This window comes from Ciconia boyciana, chromosome 1 (genome assembly GCF_034638445.1).
Source record: "Ciconia boyciana chromosome 1, ASM3463844v1, whole genome shotgun sequence".
NCBI classification, from domain to species: domain Eukaryota; kingdom Metazoa; phylum Chordata; class Aves; order Ciconiiformes; family Ciconiidae; genus Ciconia; species Ciconia boyciana.
In genome coordinates this window covers 45224337-45249625 of record NC_132934.1, presented here as the reverse complement: position 1 = coordinate 45249625, position 25289 = coordinate 45224337, and the positions used below count along the sequence as shown (strand labels likewise).

The 25289-nt window shown below is 36.6% G+C and overlaps 1 protein-coding gene across 1 annotated transcript in view; it reads right to left on the bottom strand.

Annotated features, from left to right (window-relative positions):
- The window catches only part of PTPRQ (protein tyrosine phosphatase receptor type Q), a 145023-nt gene that overhangs the window by 6402 nt on the left and 113332 nt on the right, over positions 1 to 25289 (bottom strand). The window contains exons 51-59 of the mRNA XM_072864388.1: positions 21615 to 21714; positions 20673 to 20801; positions 12765 to 12791; positions 12025 to 12106; positions 6796 to 6886; positions 5308 to 5384; positions 2695 to 2829; positions 2458 to 2583; positions 85 to 233 (exon numbers count right to left, since the gene is read on the bottom strand). Coding sequence (XP_072720489.1) covers positions 85 to 233; positions 2458 to 2583; positions 2695 to 2829; positions 5308 to 5384; positions 6796 to 6886; positions 12025 to 12106; positions 12765 to 12791; positions 20673 to 20801; positions 21615 to 21714 — 916 coding nt within the window. The remainder of the gene's footprint in view (positions 1 to 84; positions 234 to 2457; positions 2584 to 2694; positions 2830 to 5307; positions 5385 to 6795; positions 6887 to 12024; positions 12107 to 12764; positions 12792 to 20672; positions 20802 to 21614; positions 21715 to 25289) is intronic.

Genomic DNA, 25289 nt, shown 5'->3' with positions numbered 1-25289 from the left:
GTTCTTCTTCTGGCAACTTCCCTGAGCATTAATATGCACTTGAAATCATAAGATACTACAAAATGATTTGGTGAATATGCTTACCTGCAGTGAACCACCATCGGCGTATTATCATGTGCTCGACTTGCACGGATAAGTTTTACAAAATGGATAATTGGTGCAGTAGTTTCAGGGACTCCGTGTTCCGGCCAAGAAGTAAAGTTACACTGCCGCACCATCATGCAGTCTCCATGCTGAAAAATATAAAATAAGGCATTTTTTGCACAAGAAATGTGACAGAAGATCCAGTAAGCTACATGTAAACTTCTCAGCAATTTAATTTAAAAAAGAAAGGCAGAATAGCATAATAATTATAAGATGTACTTGTGCCAAGGGATAATTTGTTGTGCACAGATCTTAGGGCAGGAGATAGCATCAAGTCCATCTTTCAGGAAGTATTAATGACTTCAGTGGTGACTCTCCATTTGACTTCAGTCACTACATCAATGTAATTTGTAGATTACAGGTTGAAATTTCTATAGCTCATTTAGGATTTTAGTGAACTAGGCTGACAAATTTATTTAGGGAAAAGCAACCATTCTAAGACTGATCTAAGGCTGATCTAGTTAAGGCAAACACACTAATATTGGTAAACACAAATATATTTTCTAAGTGTTTTATGCCCTCTCTATCAGAGCAGCAGCAATAGTAACTCAAAGAAAAGAGCTGGTTATGATCTGATATCTAAATGAACTATGAAGGACACAAGAATAAAAGCACAGGATCATGCCAAAGGCCTGTCTAGACCAATATCCTGTTTCCAACAGTAGTCAAGGAAAAATCTTAGGGAAAATTATAAAACATGACAACAATGTATTTATAGTTCCACAGAATATCCTTTCCATTCTTAATAGTTTGTTACTTATGAACTGCCTCAGTCAGAGATGGTATCTTGAAATTTAAAAGTACTTGTCAGAATTTTCTTCTACTAATTTCTCCAGATTTTGTGAAGCCCTGTAAGTTTTTAGTATTCACAATATCTTGCAGCAAGGAGTACCACAGTTTAATCAACTGTTGTGTAATGTGTAAAACCAGTTCCTTTTTTTAAAATTTATTTTGAACCATCCACTTGCTCTTTTCATATTGCAAGAAACACTGAACAATTGTGAACAATTAGGCATAACAACTACTTTGGGTCTATATTTTTAAAATTGATCAACATAAAAACAAAATAGAAGTGACTTTGGATGCAATATGGCAATAATTGTGAATGATTTTCCTCACATATGCTTTTTATATGCACTGGAAGATCATCAAGAATCCATCCATTTGTGAATGGAAGATGAAGTACAGTCTTAAAGCCAGCAAGATGGCACATTTGATGACATGCTTATAAAGGACATAGCTTCTTGTGCAGGGTAGTTCAGCTATAGTAAATGGATCACTTAGTCAATTCAGGTTGTGTTTTATTCTCCTTTCTTTTCAGCCTCACCCTGGTTAACACAGGTGACTTTGCATTTTGCTGGCATGCATTTTTACTCTAAATAGTCCCTTTCCCAGTCTTGTTTATGTCTTATTTTAGCTGAAAAAAGTTTATTTTCTCTCACTCATTTTAAAATGTTGAATTGTCCTGTACTATGTGCACAACATATCCTTATGGGATGACCACTGAGACAATCCCCTAACTGCTGTGTTCCTTTTGTCCCATGCACATGCCACAGGATGGTAATGCATGTATTTGGATAGCCGAGTTCAGGTCCTAGGATCTGGCTGCACTGCATACAACACAGGTCAATGTTGGGAGTGCAAGAGAAGGCTGACTTAATCTTGGGTCATTATGCCCAGATTGCTTTCTGAGCCCACCTGCTGGTCTGACTTAATGCTGGGTGCTAATTTTTCCAAAGAGCGGAAACTATAGTTGTGGATCATGACAAAGATGAACATCTATGCTGTACCTCCCACCCCCCTTCCCAGCACAAAGAGTGGGAGTAATACTGATGATTCTCATTTATATTGGGTGAATCTCCTGGGGGTGGAGGCCAATACAACTGGTGGTACAATGAAAAACAGCTGCGCTGCACCAGAGAATCTTGCCCTTTAATCTGAGAGGGATACATTCAAAGGGATTTGTCTGATCCCAGAATGGTTAGGATTACTGCTTTCTAGAAGAGACAACTGAGGTGTCCAAATAGAAACTTCACCTCCCACCAGACCAGAGGTTCAGTAACCTTGATAGGCCCTTCATAGCATGTCAGCCACATATCTGAGCTCTTTGTGACAGAAACTGGAGAAAATTCTCAGGGAAAAAAATCAAACCAGGAATGAAAACAGAATGCAGGAAACCCAGGCGGTACAATGCATATGCATTAAAAGAGTAAAAGAATAATACTGAGGGATAGTTGGGTGCGATGGAGCACATCTGATGTTCTTTGAGGTGTTGGATGGGTTTTATTAAATAAGCTTCCAGTTCTGGCTTACCCTTTCAATTTTTAGATCCCTCATGGTCCAGTCTATTTGAATATCTTCCATCAATTTAGTAATCACTATATCCCCAAACACAGTAACTGGTTTATTATCTTCTGGCCAGTACTGATGACATCTTATCTGCAGGGAGATACTACTAATTAACAATGATCATATTATAATCTTGACAGAAACTACATACAGAATTTCCAATTGTATCAAATGCTGTTAACTGGTACACTGGTAACTTACCCGTCCTTTTTCAAAACATTGTGTAAGCATCACAAGTGTTTTTGCTCTTGTCTCCCACACCATTCTCCAGAAATCGCCCACTGTTCCTGGTAGTGGTCCTTGAGTTGCAATAAACTCATTTGGGCATAAATAACCCTAAGAAAAAGAAACTATTTAATACATAATGGTTGGCAAGGAAAAAAAGAGTTTGCATGTGACTCATAGGTGTGCCTGGAGCCATCATGCCTAAGGCTAGAATCTTGTCAGACAAACGAAACGAATTGGCATAGGCCTGGCTAATCAGTGCCTTGGCAGATGGCCTTGGAAGCCTAAGGAAGTAATGGCATTTTTTTCACCACACAGATCAGTTATGAACCAATGCTCTAATAAAGTTTGAGAAATGCCATCCTAATAGAAATGCATTTAGCAGAGAAATTACAGGGACATCAGGTCAGTAATTCCCATTTTAAAATATCTGAGCCTTCATATTAGCCTTACTGCAGATCCAGCCAAAGGCCACCAAGAACTGTGTCAGGAGCTGGCCAACAAAGTAAATTAAATAGGGCTAAGGAGCAGTGGAGCCAGGGAAATAACTAAGGAGTGGTCTGAGAGCTAGTGCAAGCTACACACCACACTGATGACCTTGTCCTTCCAGTGATCGTCAGGGATCTCCTGTAACTTAGGGATGGAGCTTACTCAAACAAATGATCTCTGATAAAAGGTCTTCAAGAAACCTACTGTAGGGGTTGACTTTTATTTTAGTGTTGGCTTCTGCTGTTTAGTTCATTTATAAATTGTTGTAAAACTTGGGGAGAAGGAAGTTTGTTGAAATAAATCTGTGTAAATGCTGTCTGTGCATGGGTTCTCATGGATCTGTTTCCTTAAAGAAATTAAGCGTACCCTACAGGAACTCTTATGTACTACAGAAAGTCTAAAATAACAATAGCAATAATAGCAATAAATTTATGTTGTAGAGCTAGCAGTCTATAATATCGCAGAGTTCTGCTTATTGCTCAAAACAACTGACACAGTGGTTTATAGCACCACTGAAGCTCCTTGTTGGAATTATAGCCCTATAATTCACAGCTGCCTGTTACTTACTCCATCTATAATATACAGAACAGGTGGCAGTGAGAAACTATGTTAATCCTCCCTAGTTTAAGTGAGGTGAGAAACTATAATTCAGGGATGCAAAGCTCACAGTTCAGTTACTGACTTTTTCTTGTTTAACCAATGAAAATAAAAGTAGCAGCCAAGTTCCCATTTGTTAAAACTATATACAAGACCTCTCTTTCCCTCTCTTTATATGTATGTATATGTATATACACCTAGATAAATAGGTATATAAATACACACACACACTTATTGTATATTTACAGCTATATGCATTTATATATTTACGCATCCACAAATATGGAAAGAGAGCATATAAAGGGCAAAGCTTTAGCCCTGAGAAATGGTAACATTTGTCTATTCACTGATGAACGGTGACATAAAGTGAGATGCCTGTATGCAGTAAAGATAAGCAGAATCTCAGCAGGGAACACTCTCTGCAGTTGGCTTTTGCTGCAGCTTTTTGGAAGTTGCTGTTAGTGTTCCCTGCCTATGCCTTGGCATGTCAGTTAGTGACAGGAAGGGTAAAGACTAGGCCATGCTCCAAGCTGTCTGGTCTCCTTCTCAGTGGTTTTGTGTATAGTCCCAGCATCAAGTAACAACGTGGCATGGCTCTTCCTATCTGCTAACTGTCAGAACTAGGACATTCCATGTAACAGGAATAAATAGCTTTTGCTAATGAGAGAGGAAGATGCTCTCAGCTCTATTGCTTATTCTCTGTGAATGTCCCTTAGTTACCGGGAAATAACTATTTCTACTTGCTATTGTGTCATCTGTTTAGACTACAGTCTGTGTGTCTTGCTATGTGTTTGAATAGTGCTTAGTGCAAGTCAAGTCTTGACCTCATGTGAGACCACCAGCCACTGCTACTACAAATTAAATGCATAATTATAAGTCACACTTTGAGCTTCAACAGGACAAAAATGAGAGAAACATATAGATGAAGAATTTACTGAGAACACAATTAGAAAATGGAAGGTCTAGGAAGAAAGCTGAGGATGAGAAATATAATTCAGTTTCTTCTTCAAGAAGCCTATTTGCATTTTCCTCCACCATAACTTTCACAAAATAATAAAGGGCATCCCAATCCCGCTCACCAAAATTATTAGCCATTTCTATGAAACTTTTCAGTTCAGTTATCTTTACATTGTCCTGTTCATATACAATAGCTCCAACTCCTGAACCAGGAGACCAAATAATGCCTGTCTAAACAATTGACCCCAGTGGGAGTTTCAGTATTGTCTTTAATGATAATGGTATGAGACAATTTATAGAAAGTAATTTGCTGGACACAGTTTTGATTATTACTGAAGATCATTGCTTAGCAATGAAAATGGGTTAATTTATATTTTTAACTAGTCATGTTCAATGCCACAGGAGTCACTTGAACAATGCCATGGCAACAGTAGCTGTAGTGAATGAAAGAAAAATTAGAATCTTGTTCTTCTTGCAAGTTATTTTTTGACTTTCTCTTCTACCAGAGAACAAATATAATAAAAATGTGAGAGACTTCCTACTTACAGAGACGTAGCTGGCATTAATGTAGTCAGATCCAGGAATACCAGCATCAGGCATCAGCTTTACTCTGTTGTTATTATCTATCATGGAAATAAAGTCTAGTTAACTAAAAGACTTGTGCAAAAACCATAGGCACATGTAATAAGTGTTCCTGGAGTGCTAAGAAATCAAAAATACTGTTATTGTTGCCAATCTAACAATACTTGACATAGTAGAATACTAATTCCAAAGGGAAGTTAATCAATTTCCATTACTGTGTGGTTGTCCTTTAATGTTCCAGACATGTTTTAATATAATACTTTTTGATTAAAATGGTGAATGTGCCAAAACCTCCAATTTGATGTATGTATGGGATGATACTCTGCCTAAAGGTAGCCGGTTTAATTTAAGCCATGCTGTTCTAGCACAGACAACCTCCATGTGAATCAGACAGCAGGGTCAGGGGTCTGACAGTCTTTCCTATATACTTGCTGTCCAGGTCACAGATTTGAGTCAGATCCTGGCACTTTTATATACTTTTACTTCTTTTACATAAGGTAAGCTCATTATTATAGAAAAGAAAAAATGACTGAGGATTTCCAATTTGGGCCCATAGTGTGTATGCAGAAATGACAAAAACCAGGAAAGATGTCATATGTGAATAAGCAAATGCTGAAACCAAACATTCCAAATGTTGATGTTTGGTCCTCAACTTAGTAAAAAAATTTAGAATACAAAGTTAAAGATTTATGAAACTCATCTGTTTCTATTTCATTGTGTGTCATGAACATCAATTTTTAGCAACTGTAACTTAGAGTATGTCTTGAACAAGGCAGTAGATAACAGGAACAGCTGCTCTGAAAAGTTAATAGCACAGAATGTAGCATTATTAACCAAGGAATGCCATGCTCCCCATCTCACATCACAGCTAATGCCTAAAATAATAATGACATTTCTTGTCTTATTAACTGAAAAATGAAGCAGTGTTGAGTACAGAGAGACAGACTCCTGTCTCCTGTGATAAAATCTAGCCTTGGCTTATAAGTTATCATACAGTCACTCTGATCTTCTGTGGAACCTTTGCAGCACATGTACACATATCCACAAGAAAGCAGACCCAGGCTCCTGAGGTAGCTGAATGCACAAACATGTGGATTTTATATGTTTAAAAAAATTAGTTCTCATTAAAGGGAAAAAAACCAAGGAAGAATGTTAAAGAGTTTGCTACATGGTTTGAATTACAAAGCTAAGAAACTATTGAGGCTACAGTTTCTTGCACCTGCATATTAAAGCTTGTGAGACCAAGTTGAAAGCTACTTGCAAATAAAACTGTCTTTAAAAAAACACAATGAAAAGACAGATTACTTGACAGAAAATTATTTCATAATGTGGACATGATTGTTCTGCCATTTCAAAGACAGATCAAACAAAAATACAGTTGCATTCCAAATATATGCTGCACTATCGAAGGTAGAGAGCAAAATGGAGGAGTTGATCGGTAAACACACATACATGGCTTTATGTTTGGGAAACGATTCTTAGACCTGTTCCAAGGCAGATCAGCATCAGTTGAAGCAAGGTCTTCAAGAAACTTGGGAAGTTCCTGTAGAGGAATAAACGTTTGTTGGCAAACCTTTGCATTTCACCTTCAGTGAATATAAAAAATTACTCCAGTAAGAGGAAGAATTCTACAGTTCTGCAACAGAGTGCATGTCTAAGAACAGCTGGAAGCATTACAGAGCATTCCACCTCACTGTCAACCCCAGTTATACCAGCAACATTAGGTACAGCGCTGCAGACAATGCTGTCAAGTTGAACAATTAAAGCTTACATGAACTTTCACCTTTACAAGTCTGGATAAAGTCAGCCTATCACCTTTTGTAGTTCTTTTCTGTCTCTTCTTGAAGTCACATGCTTGGTTACCATGCCCTACTGACCTAGCCTTATTCTTCAATAATGCCTTTTCCTGACTCCTGTAGCTTGGGAGAGTTCTTGCCACAGCATGAGAACTGATGAGAATTTAATTAAGTTGAGACAACTGGCAATTAGCTATTGTTCACAGGACTGTTTGTGAAAGGGGTGGCAAGAGTTATTTTGGGCTGTACTGCAGTTTCATAACTGGTCATTAGTTCTATCACTGAAGGGCAGAGGTGGCTAAATCATTCACATCGAGGAACTTATTTGATGGGGATGTTTGTGTACATAAATAGGTATAATTTCCAAAGCTGAGTAAAAGAATGGAGACAACTTCATAACTTGTTAATGGAGAAAACGTATTAATGTGATGATCTCGTAGTGGTGATAAGAGACTAGAAAACTCTTAGAAAAGCCAGAATGTAGCCAGAATTTCTAAGCTAATGACTATATTAACTGTAGTAGATTTTCCCTTTGTTTGACAAATGTTATATGCAAATCTGTTTCAACATCTAGCTAAGATACAAATGAAGAGATCTACCTATTGCTTTGAATGATTACAGTACAAAATTTTGCCGCTTGTGCTGAGTAGTTCCTTCAAATTTGTCTTTCAATATTAACAGTTACGCTCTACATGGGCTAATTCCAAAAGTGGGGCAGATAGCTCTGCTATCAGATTCAACATTAATTATTTTCAAGTGCTCTTTTGTCCAGGTATTTGAGACAGTTTGTCTTCTATAAATAAAATTTAATGGGCAACTATTAGCAAATAAATAAATAAATAAATACATAAATGAAAGAGGTAATGAAAAATGGAAAAAGCAGGAGTGCTTTTTATTCCAGTGTTTTTCTTTCATTGCTAATTCAAATATTTTGTCAGCCTTATTTGATGGGTTCAGATATTAAGAATAATTTGACATGAGCATTAGCAAAATGGGATAATTTAAAAACTGATGTAATCAACCAAGTCAATAATTCATCTATTCTGATATCCTATTTTGTACAATGGATAATGTCTGACATATAAAAGAGAGCTCAAAACCCTTGAACTGTATTATATGCAATATTATCCCATGCGAAATTTGTTTCTTTCACCATCTGACAAAAATCCTCTGGCCTGAAGCATGAGGGCTACTTCACTTCTATAATTATATCCTCGATAATATAACTGCAGGTGCTTCTGAACAGGAGGGAAAAAATGGTTTCATGATGAAAGCAAAGGACTTTCAGACAAGGGACCTGACTTCTCTTCCTAGCTCTGACACATATTTCCTTGGGGAAAGAATTAGGGGAAGAATTGCAGAGAACAACTAGATGCTCATCTCCCTTTAAAAATTAACAAGGGACTAGATCCCATCCCATGCCCTTTGAAATCTCTCTAAATATCTATGTTTCCTAGGGATGAAAAGTCTGTGATTATGCCTTTTCTAAAAAGAAAGTTTCTGACTTAAAATCACCTTATAAAGAATGGCTGACTTCACATTTATAGCTGTATGTTAAAGAATTAAAAAACGTGGTTAACAGACATGAAATAAATACAAAACTAAATGAAGGACTGTAACATACTGTAGAAAAATATCTTTAAAAGCACTCATTATTTTAAAATCTTGTCTTTGAATCAACCTCTGCCATACTCAAGGTACGTTTCTTTTACTATTCAGTTGCCTTTGCCTTTTGTCTCAATAACCCCTTAGAGAAATAAAGCCCCAATCCTATAACTGAACCTAGAGAAAGATCCCTGTTCTCAGAGTAGAGTGCTGTGCATTCGTGTCAGGATTTGATAAGAACAGTAAAACACACTTAAGGGTGAAAATGTTAAAATTCCTCTCATTCAGAAAGCTGAAACTCTCCCACCAAACTTCTGTCATTGAATTTTGCATGAAGGAAGAACATAGACAAAATGCCTATGGCATTTTGCAGGTGTTATGGGCCATGGGATCCCATATCACGTACAAGTCATATGAACTTTAACTTGCCTCATTCCCCTCGCTCCTCTGAGTCTTAGCTTGCCAGTTAACTAGTATAGAAGTAGCGCTGTTGTACAGTACTTTGTAGTAGAGAGGAAATAGAGAAGCAGGTTATGTTATTTTTGTAATGATGCTTCCATACCTGAACAAGTGCTCAAAAGCCTCATACCAATTCTCTGCATCAGTATGGATTTCAGTTTAAATGATTATTTTCAGAACTGGGGAAAGACTATTTGGATTCCCAGATTCAATAACAATTTGTCACAGAAACCATATTTCTTTGAGACTCATAAAACTTTGAAATTAATAATTTGCACTTTGTTTACTGTAGTACTTTTATGGTACTATGGTGACATTTGGAGGTATTTCACTTTTTTATTCATGAACAGAACTTATCATAAAACACTTACAGAAGTATTTCTGTTTCAGTAATTTGCCAGTTACTAGAAAAACTTGATTTCCCAAAGGTATTGAGAGATACATGAATCATCTGGAAAGCTGGAAGTTTGCATATCAGCTAGGTGGTGCCCACCATCAGTTACTGTGGCTCCCTATGGTTTCTTTAAAGTTGTCTTTTCTGACAAGACATGGATTCAGATCCACTCTGAGGTCCAGATTGTCTTCTCATCACTTTTACACACAGGCCATGTTCACATGTGGACCGAGACTGAACCCTGGAGATCTCCAGGCACAGCAGCTTGGTCAGTCCAGCAAATCAGATGAGACCAGGAATGTCCCTGGATTCCAAGACCAAGTGAAATGCAAAAAGCCACATTTATGGTAGAAAACTCCACAATGGGTTTGTTGTCTACAAACTGCCTATTGTTAAATGATCCCTAGACTACCTACGAAAACATATCTTGGAATTGTCCAGGAAGACTGCTAGCTGAAAACAGTCCAAATTCAAGGCAGGGAATACACTAACAGTTTATTAGTGTAAATTATCATATTCTCATGTCCAGTTCCTGGTATACTTGAATCTACTAATACAGAGGTGGCCAGAGAGCCCAAGCAAGCTCAGCACCATGCTTTTAGTTATGTGCTTCAGATATAATGGTCCATGGGTTTATATCTGAGCTCATCTCTCCTACACACATTGCAGGAGACTTGAGTCATTTACGTGAAACTAAAATGATGAATGTGGATGGAAACAATGCAGGTCATGAGGTCTGCTTGATTGTTGTGTGCATTGCCTGTTTCTGTGCATTGCCATTTCTGATGTCATTTCAAGTGCATTGTCAATCCTACTCATCTGATAAGACAGGTGCTACAGATACTACAGATATACTCTCAATCAGGGACTGGACCTACCCTGCAATTCTGCCTGCCCTTGGAGAAGTCATCTGGGAAGATATCACTATAATCTGAAACATGGAAGCTGAAGCTCAGAGAGAAAAACAAATGGAAGCCCAAACGACATATAAAATGTTGATTATAAGTTGACTATATAATTTAGTTGAATGAGGCCTCTGCTACTTGTATTTCTCTAAATTTGAAATGGATTGCCAAGATTTTGATTTGATAAAACACTATTGTTTAAGTTTTAAGGCATTACAATGCTGTAAGGCTTACCCAACATGGGTCACACCTGAAGAAAGTAATACTAGAAACTTTCCAGTGATGAACGTTAATATGTGAAAATGTTATTGCTAGTAAAACTTTTCATCTGTTCAGTCATGCATAATATAACTATAATCACTCTTGTTCAAGTGAAATAACACTTATAGTCTTGAAAAAAAGTTCTCCTTACTTTATTTCTCAGAGAATTTTATGGTGCTTTTTATTATTAAATCCAGGCCAATTTTACCTAAGGAGCATAACAAAAAAGCTGTAGGAAATACCATTAATCTTTTCACACTTTTGTTGGTTTTCCCTCAGAGACTGAAATATTATAATCTAGCAGAAGAAAAGCCAATTGTTGGGTCTTCATTTTTGTTAATCCAACTGGTAAGCAATTCATGGTAAATCTATAAATCCAAAATAATAAAGTCACTGGAGACTGACAAATTATTTTTGTGAGGGCAAATGACTGTATGTGTTACAAAAGATGATAAAGATTCTGAAATAACAAGAAGAGAAGATATTGTTGAGAAAAAAAATATGATAGCCGTAACAATGTTACTTAATGAAAATAATGAAAACTTTGAGATTTAAATTTGAAAGTATATATGCATTATATTATATGTAACGTATATTTTGAAAGCTGGTCTCTTTTCAGAAAGAAAGACAGGCTTGCTGAGTTCACCTACTCACTTAAGGAGATGGAGACTATTCACATGGAGGCTATTCTCAAGAGCATGACAAGTATGACCTATTCTTTTCAAAGGAGCAAAAAACAAAGTACCATGCACAAACTTTTTACTTTCTGCACTGAAACCTATGAAAGAAAAACATTGCTGAGTTCCATGGCAGTATGACTGGGGCCTGAACATTTCACAGAATAAATGTCGGCTAAGTTTTCGGGGTCACCATTGCTCAGGAAAATGAACTTATTTAAAGCAGTTAAATATACCTGTGTATGTGTTAGAAAACTCTTTCTCAATAAACTGTTCTCAGGTAAACTACATATGCATTGCTACTTATGTAAAAGCATAAATATTATGGTGTTCTCGCAAAGATCCAAGTCTAAAGAAGATCATCTTTTGCTGACACTTAGGTGAATAATCCTGATCAGGTTGCAGTGTAGACTGCAGAATCCAAATCAGTGTAATATTACTTTCTAAACAATCAACCTGGTAATTGGGTATTGATTATCAAGGCCAGAGTCCTTCACGGCCTTGCCTGCTTAAAATGGACATGAAATGTGACACATGAAACGACTGAAGGTCTTGCGATGTTGTGACAACTGCTAGCAACATACCGAAAATTCTTCCTGAAACTTTAGGTTGTTGTTTGTGCAAAGCTCTTCAACATGTTGTAGGAAGGATTTCTTGCTTATTGGCCTGAAAGTAATGACAGAAGAATTAGAAACCTATAGGGAATTTCTTGCCATTCTTTTTATTCTTATTTAACTGCAATTCATTAATAATGTTTTTAAGTCCAATAGAAACTGATACTTATAGACAGAAAATTGCTTACAGCATGCTTATTTGGTTTGTTTTCAGTCACTTAAAATAGAACCATTTTCTCCTCCTGTTGTTCCCCCTCACCAAATTTTTAATGTTGCTAATGTTAACAGTACTGTTGGGTAGGATTGTTTTTACAGGTAACAGCATTCCAAGGCGAAGTTTTGACATTAATGGAAATTTGTAAAGTTATCATTGCATTCAAAAGTACATAATACTTCTTTGTCACACAGAAAACATTTTATACATTGTAAGGTTTTAGACATATAAAATATTGCAATGACCTCATTCTTATAATGACATGGTTTTTAAACCCCGAGGAGTTTAAATATCCCTGTATTACTTCCCAAGCTAAAACACAGACATGCAGGCTTCACCCCAGAGAGAGAGAAAGCATTTCTCCAGTTACCATGCAATTAGTCATGCTTTTATGATTTATACGCAGCTTGGAGTTTTTTTCTAATAAACATAGAGGAGGGAACCACACATTGAGAGTCACCAATGACCACAATATAAAAATCTTTAATCAACTTACTTGATGGATTTTCTATAACTAAGTAACCTGCAACAGAGATTTTTGTTAAATGTAGCAAGCGGAGAGTTAACCAATACTGTGCATGTTAATAGGTTTTAGATTAAATACTCAAGTAACTAAAGAACCAGATTTATTTCTCTCATGGATTCAAATACTATTATATGTCAGATATCTTGGGTGATTGTCTTGCTTAGTTTTTATCTCAGGTATTGGCAGATATGGATATGGTAGTTACAGTTCCTGTCATTCTCTTCAGATCATTTTACAGTACTCTGGGCTCATATGGCCCTGGGAAATCCATGCTTCCAGCACACCACTTCATATACATTGACAGACTTCATTTTACACTATGTACTCAATATCATTCTTCTAAGGGCCATTTCAGAACATAAGGATACAATTCATCTGACCAAATACAGACACCTATTTCTGAGCTAGTCACTCTAGATTCCTTTTATAATCAATGAAGAGAAATAGGTGTGATTTAATCTCATTTTAAGCAGATATCTAAAATAACTCACAGATGAATCATGCTATTGGTGTGCCTCTACAGAAACCAAACAGCTATGACCGTTTTTCTAAAGATTTAAAAAATTAGTGCCTGTTTTCATTCTCATTTTTACATGTTCACTGCTGTTTCTGGTGCGTGGTGATTTTAAGAACTGTGCTACATATTAAATCTTTAACTTGATCCCACAGCAGGTTTCATGAAGATGTTATATGAGCATCTATACTCAGGGGACTTTCAGATGGCCTTGAAACTTGGTCATCATCATTGCCTCTGAACCTATTTTAAGAATGTCTCAGCATTATGGATTTAGAAGCCAAACTTTGGGCACTCAGACTCACAAAGCTTTTCTAAAAGACCAAGCCAAAAAGATTGAAGCAATATAATTTAAAAAATAATTTGCCCCTTCAAAAAAGCTCTAAATATATCTTTTATGTGTCTGTCTCTCCAAAAATCATACATTCTTACATACAGATATTACAAAAACTATTCTATTATACAAATACAAATGTCCACTGCTGCCATAATTTTCGTAAAAAAGAAAACAATTTGCTTTAAAATACTTTGGTTTATGAAGTTATTCTTAAATATTTAAATTTTAAATTAGATAATAAAATGAGATTAATACAATTGTTGAAACATTTATTATTAAGCATCAGAGAAGTTCATTTCAAAGCTACTAAAGATGCCTTTGTGGTACATACTTTGTTATGACAGTTGTCTTCAAACAAAGCAAACTGGCTATGAAAGACTTGGGTCAGTCTCACTGGAGTAAAAAGAAGTGTAAGAATTCACAGAAAAAGGCTCAAACTCAAAATGCTTACTAGGACAACTGAAGGAGAGCTTTAGAATGAAAAAGAAAACAAGAAGGCAGTAAGACAACAAAGCATGCAACTCTATTTATTCAGAATGTTTAAACATCTAGCTAGTGCTTATTGTATCATGTTATTTGCATTACGTGGCAGATGAAACTACCTTCTAGTACTATTGGCAACATCACAGAGCTAAAGTTTCCTGAAGAAAAAATATTCTTAATAGCTGTGCCAATGTACTGCATGCGAATAGATTTGTCTTTGAGCAGAAAGTAAACTTTTTTTAGGCCTTTTTTCAGGACAAAAGTATAAGCACTCTGCAAAGAAATTACACTTGTTTTTCCTTTGAATCCACCTATCTTCACCATAGAACAACAGAAAACAAGTTGTCTCCCAGTTGATATCCCAGTAATTTTTTGAATACTGTTGGCTTTCTTCCTCCCAAACTGATAGCAATAAGGGGATTACTGCACCGTAGTTTGGTCTTTAGGGAATAAAATTTACATCTATGCTGCACAGAAGCAACCTAGGTATGTAATTTAGTTCTTCAGTGCTGAAGGTATGTGGAGCCAACAGCAAAGAACATAGGAGACAAACAGCACCATTAACAATCTTATTGACCAATATTTCCTTTTTTTACTTTCACTCAAAGCAGGGAAGTAAAGCACTGAAATAGCACAGGAAATGAACTAAACACTTAGTGTTACATATGTTGCTTTCTAGTTCATTTTAATATTAATAACAGGTGATTTTTTTAAAGGCATAATTATATATTACCTTTCAGAAGCAGTAAACATTTTTAAAGAAGGCACCTACAGTTTGACACTTTAACCTATCTGTGGGCATTTAAGTGAATTAAATGCCCACAGATTGAATTAAAAATCAAGTTTTAGAACTACTGAACTCTCACACTTCTGTTGGTAGCAAGTGCACATTGCAGTGGCTGGGCAGCTCAGAAAATAGGATTATTTAATTTAAATGCTTATATGTGAATTAATGTCTAACTTGAGGACTGTGGCAAAGACCCTGGCTTTGTTGCGTAAGAATCTTCAGAAGGGATGAATATTGTATGCTCACTATAGACTTACAGCTATGCTCAGTTTCAGCATCCTCAGGCTTCAAAAATAAGTATTTTTTCCAAGTCTCTTGACTTGGAATATGTAATAATAATCTTACAGTATTTCATCAATGAACAAATACTCATCTACCTGTAATCTTGCTCTCCACATTTCACAGTCTTTTGTATAAAACATAAGAATATAGACATCACTAGCTCTTGATGAGCACAATTTAGAATCAAACCATGAAGTTGCAGATTTCCCTATTTCAGCTGGAAAATTCCAGATTCCCACTTGTCTGACTTTGAAACTAGGAAAGAAAAACATTCTCTAAGATAAAGAATGCTTTATTGCCTTAAATCTGATTTTCTTTTAAAACAGTGTATTGTTTCATGAGTGGGATTTTTTTGAAGTCTATCAAAAATCTGAATCCCACTCAGATTACTTATGATAGAGCTAGAAAGAAGCCATTTATTTGTGTTGGCAGTGGTAACTGAAGACCATATTGTCACACAGACTCGGCTTTCTCTCTGGGTCAATCATCTGAAATCCACAGGGAATTAAAACTTCGTCCAAATAGAAAACAACAGAAATGAGTATGTAGGCAAAAGGCTTAACTCATAAGCACCACTGACACTTCCTAGGAACAACAGAGAAACTAATTTTTAGCAAGTTAATTGAAAGCAATATGGAGCTTAACCCTTCCTAAATATTAAAGGCCTAAGGAAAGAGAACACATGGTCATTTCTTCCATTGTACCAGGACACGTACATTCATAAACTGTGTACTCCTGGGATACAAAGCTCAGGAAGCCTATTTTTGATAGTTGATTACTAAAGGGATACTTGTTGAAGAAAAAGGCAAGGCAGGAGCCATGCCTATCCCCACTCAAAGAAAGAAGAAACAGGCTGGTCTAGAGAAAGTAGTGTGTGCAGAAGTGTTACCTTGAACATACTGAATGCACAATATATAGGAAAGCTGAGACCAGACAAGAATTTTATATACAATACTTTTCCATAAAGAGTTCTAATTGCCTGGTATTTGCAAGGGTTACAGTGTCTGTAATTCAGAAATATTTCTTCTGAATCTGTGCCCCATTTGTGTGACAAGCTGTCTCACATGGAATGAAACAAAAGCCTCAAAGCATCCACCACAAGGTGTAACTTCTCAAGAAAAGATTTTAAGAAATGGGGACCTACATGGCTTTATCCTTGCTGCAGAAATCACTGCAAAAGTAGGGTGCCAAAGAAGTTCTTGCCCAGGTGTGCATCTGGAACAGGGAAAAGTTACTTCTCTCTCACCAAACCCGGTGTGCCCTGAAAATTTATTGACAGAGTCTATTTACAGCAGATGAATGCCTGCTTTGAAAAGTAACCTGGCAAACCCTATGGTCATGTTACAAAAAGTAAGTGATGAGAGGCCCCAGTATATGTGTATTCAATGTGCTTAATGAGCCAATGTTTAATCCAGTTTAGACTGATGGACTACATATGTTTTAAACAAGGGTTGTTTTTTTCTGTTATTGCCTGGCTCATAGCATCTCCACCATCATGGAGATCAATGTATGTCCCAAACATTCAAAGTTAGCATTTTGGCTTCATAAAGCAGATCTCATTTTCCACTGAATTCAGTAGGACATAATTCCCTGCATGCCCTCTGAAACTACATCCCATTGATAATTGCCTAACAAAGACTTGATGAGAGATGCTGTATATGTATTAGCTAATATTAGTAATTTTCAGACACTGAAGTTTTTCAAGTAAAATTTTTTTCTGATGACCATTATGTTAAAAAATTACTACTGGGAACTGGGATTTGCCATAAATTTCCTGATTTGAAAAAAAATGTTGACCCCCCCAAAAGTTTCAAAACTGGCAAAATGGGATACTTGGAACTTTTAAATTTTATGTTTTTTCTAATTAAACTGACTTTTGTAATGCAAATAATTCATACTAAAAAAGTTATTAAAATGTGTGAAATAATAAAATGTTTTGATTAACCTGTACTGAACATTTGCTGAGTTCTGGTTCATTAAACTTTTCAAGCTTTTGAATTTTTGATCTGCTAAGAATGATAAAAAATATTCCCTGTCATATTCTTACAGAACAGAAAAACCTTTTTCTACTTCTTTTTGTTTCTCACATGATACCAGCTGCACAAATTTTCTGAGCCAAGATCATAGGCCATGATCCACTAAATATGACAGAATGTCTGAAGAGACAATGTATGAGAGAGACAAGAAGGATCTCATGGAGCAGGCTAGAGTATCTTGGTTCTGTGGATGAACTGTGTCAGCTGCAAGTCCATGCCTTTACTTATTTATAGAAGCTAACATGATAAATAATATACTGGCTGAGAAATGACAAAACACTTGGTTTCCAAAGCATCACCTTCAAATGAGCACTGAATGGGATGATTAGTAGGTACAGAAAAAATCTATACTGCTCTTTTATCACCTAAGATTTTCACACAAACTCCCCATCACCCTTTCAGGGTAGAAAGTATACTTAGCTCGACCAGATTTCAGCTGATTTACCGCTATCCAAGAAATACAAACAAGCCAGCCTGGAAAAGAAGTCTGCCCATCTATGTTTTCCTCATACCATTACAAGACGCCATGAGCTGAAACCAGCATTCTGCAACACAGCAAACTTTGCAAACACAGCTGAGAGAGCTGGCTAAATGCAGCCAATGTATGGCAGTAGGTTATGCAGATATGGTGATGCACAGTCCCATTGCAAATGCATGGTAAATTTGTGAAGGTTACACTGCAGTCCTCGACATGTAATACAATAATTTAACATGTTAACATGTCACTGCTTTAACCACAAATCATGAGAATGATAAGGACAACATAAGAACTGGGACTGTGATTGACTTCTACATAGCTATTCCCCAAAGGCAACAGGTACAAAAGTTCTTTCATGATGTAACTGTGGAAGTCTGAAAACAGGCAGCAGAAATATTTTAGACATTAGGTTTTCCAGTAAGCTGCCTTGGTGCATGCTGCTATACTTCTGCCAGCTTCTTGATATAACTCATCATTACCAGGAAGGATGTATCTATATGAAAGACAGCATTACAAACACCTGAAATGTCTCTTTTGGTCACTGACATTACAAGAACAGAATCTTGCACATATTGAGACTTTCTTTAAAGCTTAAAAAAAAAGCCTTAATAAACTAAAAAGTTTTGAGCAGATAAAGGATATCCTGCCCCTCATTATTATATGTATGTTACCTAGTAGGGTCCCACAGTATATTTACTGACTTCCAGTGGAAAAGATGGCATGAATCCTGTCCTGAGGAACTCTCAGTTAGTGCCTGCACTTCAAACTTCAACAATTTGTTGTAATGTCCAGCAAAGGACCTGGGCGAGGAGCCTGCTGTAGCTTCAGTGCAGCTACTGTTTGAAAAATAATAATCCAAAATTTAGCAGCTGCATCATGTACCTTACAAGAATGGCAGAAGAACAGAGTCTTTGCTTTTGGCCACTAAAGGAGTGGGGAAGGAGGAAACAGAAAAATACAGATGGAAGGACACAACAAGCTGCAAACCAAAATGTGAGACTGACTCATTAAAATAGGGGTGATGTAACTAAAACTGCTGAAGCGCTGTTCAGTAAAGGCCTTGCTGTGCATAAATCACATAACGAAGTGCACATAAGTATGAAATATTATAGTTTGCAATTACCCTGTAGAGTCTGAGACTGTACAAATCCAATCTACACATAATTTAGACAGAAAAGTGGCAGAATAGTACTCTGCAAACTGATAAAGGATTTGACTGCACAGATATGTTGCTGAGATTGTAGTGGCATAGTACAAAACAGCTGCAGCATAAGTGAGTATAAAAGGCAGTTGAGAAAAAAAGAGAACTTGTCTTAAGTACGTACATTCTAACTGCCAAAGGAAAGAAACAGTATGTTTCTTATGTCACATTTGCACTACATTTGCTTCAAGGATAGGTTGTATATATCAGTGCTATATTGTCATAATGTGTTATAATTTCCATGTAAAAATTGCCCTGATTTATTTCAAAATAGTTGTGGAACTGTTGTACCTTAACATTAGGGACTAAAAATAAACATGATTTCATGGTGACAAATACCACTGTTTGTCATTAGTATAGCTGCAAAGATTGACATTTCATTCTGATTAACTATATCATTCAATATAGTATGGTAGCACACAGGTTAAGAGAACAGAATGGAAAACACACCATGTTGCTTCAATAATACAAAAACTTACTGGATGACAAATATCTCCTTGCGTCTAAAGAAAAATGAAGAGTATCTGGAAGTAAAATCCATTAACACTTTAGTATATAAACAAAATTAGTACTATTCTTATTCAGCTAACAGTTTGGAAACAAGGCCATTTTGAAGATCCATAAAGATCATTTATACAAGTCACAGTTATCACAGTGCATTGGCAATGGTTCTGCCTTCAGAGAAAGTTTTCCGCTGTTATTAGCAGGTACTAAACAACGCTATCTGAATGACATGTGCCCCACACAGAACATACCGCATCCATTACGTCAATGATTTCCAGATGATTCAGAGTATGTTTTCTCATCTGTTACAAGCAGCCATTCCTGCGTGCACTATTTTGAACAGGTTTGTACATGCAATCAACTTACTCTGTACCACACACATGACATATACACACTCAAACAAAACAGATCAACAGCTACAATCTTTCATCTTCCACCTATTCCTAGTCTGCAACAGTAGGATGCCTGCCTGGTAGGGCAGAACTGTTTTAGGCTTCTCATCTTTAAGGAGACTGCCTACGACAGTGTTTCATCTGTGACGCAGTAGAGAAAATACAGACAGGTAAAGAATGTTCACCAAACATTTCTAACTCAGCTGGATGTCATATATTATTGAGAATCTCATTATATTTATTCGGTGAATAATATCCGCATTTCTGGCAGTCAGAAAGAGCAGTTTTCCTTCTGATAAATATCTGTGACAAGATTCTTTGTTGGACAGAAAATATGAATAGCCTGGAATTGCTGCATACACCTTAAAGGAGTAGATGTCAGGATAGCCAGTGTGCTGAGCTCCACGGAAACACAGACATTATGCAAATCCCTTTGTGAAAAAAATGCTTTCTAAATGTCAATTAAACAGTGACAGATTTGTTCTTGAATTAGTTGACCAGGACTTCTGGGAGTTTCACTCTTTCAAAATGCTTATGTAGGTTTGCAGTCTACACAAAACACTCGGCCATCAAAAAAACTCAGAAATTCTGCATGTTTAAAAATATGTAGCCCTTTTTTTGCTAACACAATTAAACAGTGATTTGCACTTAGATCTTTATCTTGTTGTAAAAAGAGCTGAAGATTAAGTGATTTTTTAAAAGCTAGTGAGAAGTGTCTTGAGGATAGAGGTCATTCTTTGAAAGAGGATCTCAGTGACCTGTGTAAATAAGAACACCACAAACACTTCCAAACAAGCAAAGGTCAGAAAGGGGTCATGGCTACAGCCCCTTTGGACTACTGTTTTGCCTAAGGAGTACGCTTACCGTGTAAATCTCTCATCCTTCAGCTCCAGGTCTGCCACTGTGATCAACTGATCCAGTTTGAACTTAGTGTCAATAATTTCAGCATCTCGTGGGGAGTATGTGCCTCCCTCTTTTTGCTTTTGCCGAATCCTAAACAGAAAATAATACTGAAAAATAAACGTGCAAAAGATTTAAAGACACATATGTCAATACTTTGATTAGACAGGCTGAAACTGAAAAATGGTTGCCAGAAATCCTTCCTTGGCCTTCATTCTGCTCTCCCTTCCAACAGTGAAATTTAGTCAAATCCAGCAGTTGTGTTGTCAAAAATTCATACGGAGAGAATCTAGCCTGTATATTATTTTAGTTTTCCTACATAAATTCTTTGGCAATGCCTGAATGATGAGCTGAGGAAGAACAGAACTTCTGATGAATGAGCAGAACTTCTGATGCAGTACCCAGTCTGCTTCTTTACATGGGCATTTTGTTCACAATTTGAATTCAGAGGTTGAATTCTCTTTCACATGTGAGACTTCAATGTATTTAACTGATAAATGTATTAGTAAGAAAGAAAACAGAATTTAGAATATTTTCTTCATATCAAGCTGTCAACAGGGTTAGCCATCATGCTAACTTCAGCCAGCTGACACTCTGATCCATATCCTCAAGTCAATAGAGAAGTGGCTCTGAAAGGGTAAGATAGGCTACTGCTCTGATTTACCCTCTGGAGAAGTTGTGTTTTCTTCTTCATCTATGGAGGTTACCCTCACTAAATTAAAGCTAGCCTTTGTGAGTCCCTCCCTAAGTTTCTACATAAAAGACAAAACAAACAAACCAACAAAAAGAAAATGCAATACATTTTGAAATGACAGAATGGTTCCATTTATAGGACTGTTTCAACTCTTCTTCAAAACATTTTTGAGTGCTTGCAACCATGGTATGGGAAGGATACGTAAATCTCACCTTGCAAAAGCATATACTGCAGCCACCAAAAGAACAACTGAAAGTATACACAAAGTAACAGCAAGGATAACTTCTACAGATCTTCCTGACAGTCCTTCACCTGCAACAGAAAGTGGAAATCTAATATTTTATAGATTCATTACAATTTTTGCATTTCTGAAAGGGTGAAATCAGAAATGATTTCAGAAATCATGAAATCAGAAATCAGCAATGAGAGACAGACATTTTTCTGTTGTACAACTGCATCTGTTTTGTGTCAGTCGAAGAAAAGAAAGAAAAATATAACAAAACCAGAAACAATTTATTTAAAGGTTCCTAAGCACTGCTGATCTGTGTAATACATGATGCTACTAGTATATATCTACAGCTATATGTGCAGCCATCCCCTGGTGCTTTTCAGTTTTACCTGATAAACAGGTTAAGGTAGGTCTACACTGCAGTAACACCAGTCTGAACACTAGCCTGAGCTGAGCTCCTGCTTCAGCCTCTGAGCAGCCACAGACACACTGTTCTATCAGCTAGGAATAATAAAACTCTAGAAGTAGAAAAAGAAGCGCCACAACTCTAAAGCTATGAGGCTTGCAGCCATCACTCACAGGCATAAAATAAAAGATGATTTTTGGAGATACTCTCCTCAGGGTGCTGAAGGAACCTACCTAGTGATTGGATCTGAACTTTCTGGATTAATCTGCCTCACTGACCATTAACTCATGCTCTTTATTTATGTGGGAATTGGTGATATTGTTAGGAATAACCAGCAGCAGGTCAAAAGTAATCATAAAGGCCTTTATGATAAAAAGGTAAAGGTGCTGGTATTCTAATCAGTCCTTCCAGGTGAAATGAAGGCTCATTCAGAGACTGATAAACCATTTAGATTAGTAGTTTCTAGACCTCTTTTCAAACCTTTTTGGTGCTAATTTCTGAGATTCATTTAATTTCCCACCCTTCCTGGTAATCCTATCCCTATGTCAAAAATCTCAGCCTCCTTTTTCCTTAGGCACACAGTGAAAATAGAAAAGCAAGGGATTACTACTGCTGGGATTCTTCACATATGCCTGTATTCAACTCCACTTTCTGATCCACTGTAGAAAACCTAGCTCCTGTCCAGCCTCCAGGAAGGACAGAAAATGTACTGCTTCCTGCCATATGAAACTCTGTGTCCTCACAAGGACACACCAGGAAACACTGAAGTCTTGGCTTCATTTCTCTCAAAAGGCCCTGATTTTTGGATTAGAAAGTATATTGCAGATGATCTGTACTGCATGTACATTGGAGAACATGATTAAAATTCAAAATGATCCTGATTGAGCTGAAAAAATGGTCTTAAAACTGTAGGATGCAATTTTGTAAGATCAAGTGCATGGTTCTACACGTAGGCAGGAATAATCAGCTATAATAATACAGCTTATTAAACAGTAGGTTAGGTAGCAATTTGTCAGAAGAAAGTGTGAGATTGTTGTAGACCACAAACAACATGAAAATTAATCATGCCTATATGAAATGATAGACATAATCTTGTGATACACAGAATTAAGCACAGTTTCCAAAACACCTGAAATAATTCTTCCGCTGTATTAGTAAAGTCTCAGGTGCAACACTGGACACTACAAGGTAAGAACAATTTAGGCCAGGGGAAAACAATAGAGAAGAAAAGCAAGTATATAGAAAACTGTTGCAAAGAGAAAAGGAATGAAAAAGTCCCTTCCGCTCACTGATTTCTGTGATAAGGCACAAATCTTAGTAGTGTGGAAGAAGAAGAATTTCCAGAGGAACCTCTACAACAGTTCTATCTATTTTCCACCAAACAGTGAAGTCTATGTTAAACCCTACAGTTAACCAGTCCAAGTATTGCCAATGTTATTAAACAAAACAGTGCTGGCAGAATACCCACCAAGAATAAAAAAATACATTTTCTCCTACTTCTTTGCAACAGGGAAGGACTCCATGTCTGTCAAGATGATGGTGGGCAAGAGGAAAGAGACAAAACAGAAGATTTGGCATAGTAGGCAAAATAGGTATTATAAAACTAGTATGCAGTCCTGATATAATGTTGTATAATTCTGAGGAGCTGCCACTCAATACATGATGATAACAAACTACAATAATAGAATATCATAAGGTAGGTTTCTGTGCAAAAGGCAGTGGCAGGAAACCCCATTTTGGTTATTTCCTGTCTCATCAACTTTGTATTTCACATGGAAAAAGCCTACACTTACAGAGGCCTACCAGCTGCCCCACAATGATTTGCTGAACTAGCTATCAGAGTTTATGAAAAGGTTATAAGCTGCCTTGATGTATTAGAAGTTTAAGCACTATTTGTCACACATCTTAATTATCTCATGGAAAAATCCTGACCTTTCATTGTAGTATGGACATTACTTTTGCAATGTCAGTCATGGGTTATGAGGAAGAAACTCCACTTCTCCAGCTCAAGAGGAGAGTTGTGGTACTCCAAGTATGGTTGAGTGGGAGCACCCTATTAAAATGTATCCTTTACTATAATTAAAAAATCATTATTGCAGCTGTGTATTCCAATAATTTCTGCTTCAATGTTCCTCCCTAGCAAAATTCCTATTGTTTAACAAGAGCATCTGACTGTCACAGAGAACTCTTTCATAGGTTTTCCATATTTTTTTCTGCTTCAAATATATTTAACATGCAGTATTAAATTGCACAGATACAAGGTTAGCTTTCTGGTTTCCCAGATCAAAGACCTACCTATTGTATACGTAGATTCAGAAACCAAAATAATCTAGTCATAAATACCTCTGCCAAAATTCAAATTAGTCTTTTATCTACTAAAATAAAAGTGTCATGTTGGAAAAACACAAATTTCAATGGTTATTACAAAAGAAGATCATCAATTTAAAATGAAATTGCAATTCTGATCTCAGGCAGCATAAATTTCATCTGAAAAGATACTGTTGTTACAAGTGGAATAGAAGTCATCAGTCACAAAGATACCTAACAGCTACTGATCTTTCTGGTATGCTTTCTGGGTTATGTTTCCAGAGGAAGTCTGAAGTTCATATAACCAAAGCATCTTCTATAAGGAAACACTTGGGCAAGGTTCCTCAGGTTATGTGTCACAAGAGAAAATGTGTCTGAAAAAAATCTATCTTCCTTTATTCACTTAAGATGGCATTGGTAATGGCATTGCCGGTGCTGTATCTTCAAAGCCACTCAAATGCAGTACCTGCATCACTTGTAATATATCAATTTGATATTGATTTCACAACACTTGTAGGAAAGCATAGAAGGAACTTTTCATTATCTGTTCCACTTAATTTTTGTTGCTTGTTGGATAGGCTCTGAAATTTAGATGTTAAGGCCAGACAAGTTTGCTGTAGTGCCCACTTTAAAAGCAGTGCTTGATGTTAAACTTTAGCACAGAAGGCACTGGATGGGTGTGAGGAGCCATGGACATCTGAGGAATTTATCAGGTCTATTTTTTTTCCTATTACATTTTATTCAGCATACAAACAGATCTTGCTTCTTTATGATCTACACCAAAGGAGAATGTGTCACAAGTTTTCAGTAACAATACAGAAATGAATGAATTACACTGTCTGCCTGCCACTAAAGCATGACTTCTTTAAGCACTGCACACTTTTCTGTTAGAAAAGAGAAAGTTGCCCAGAGGACTGGATACAGTTGGATTCATTTCCAGTAGAC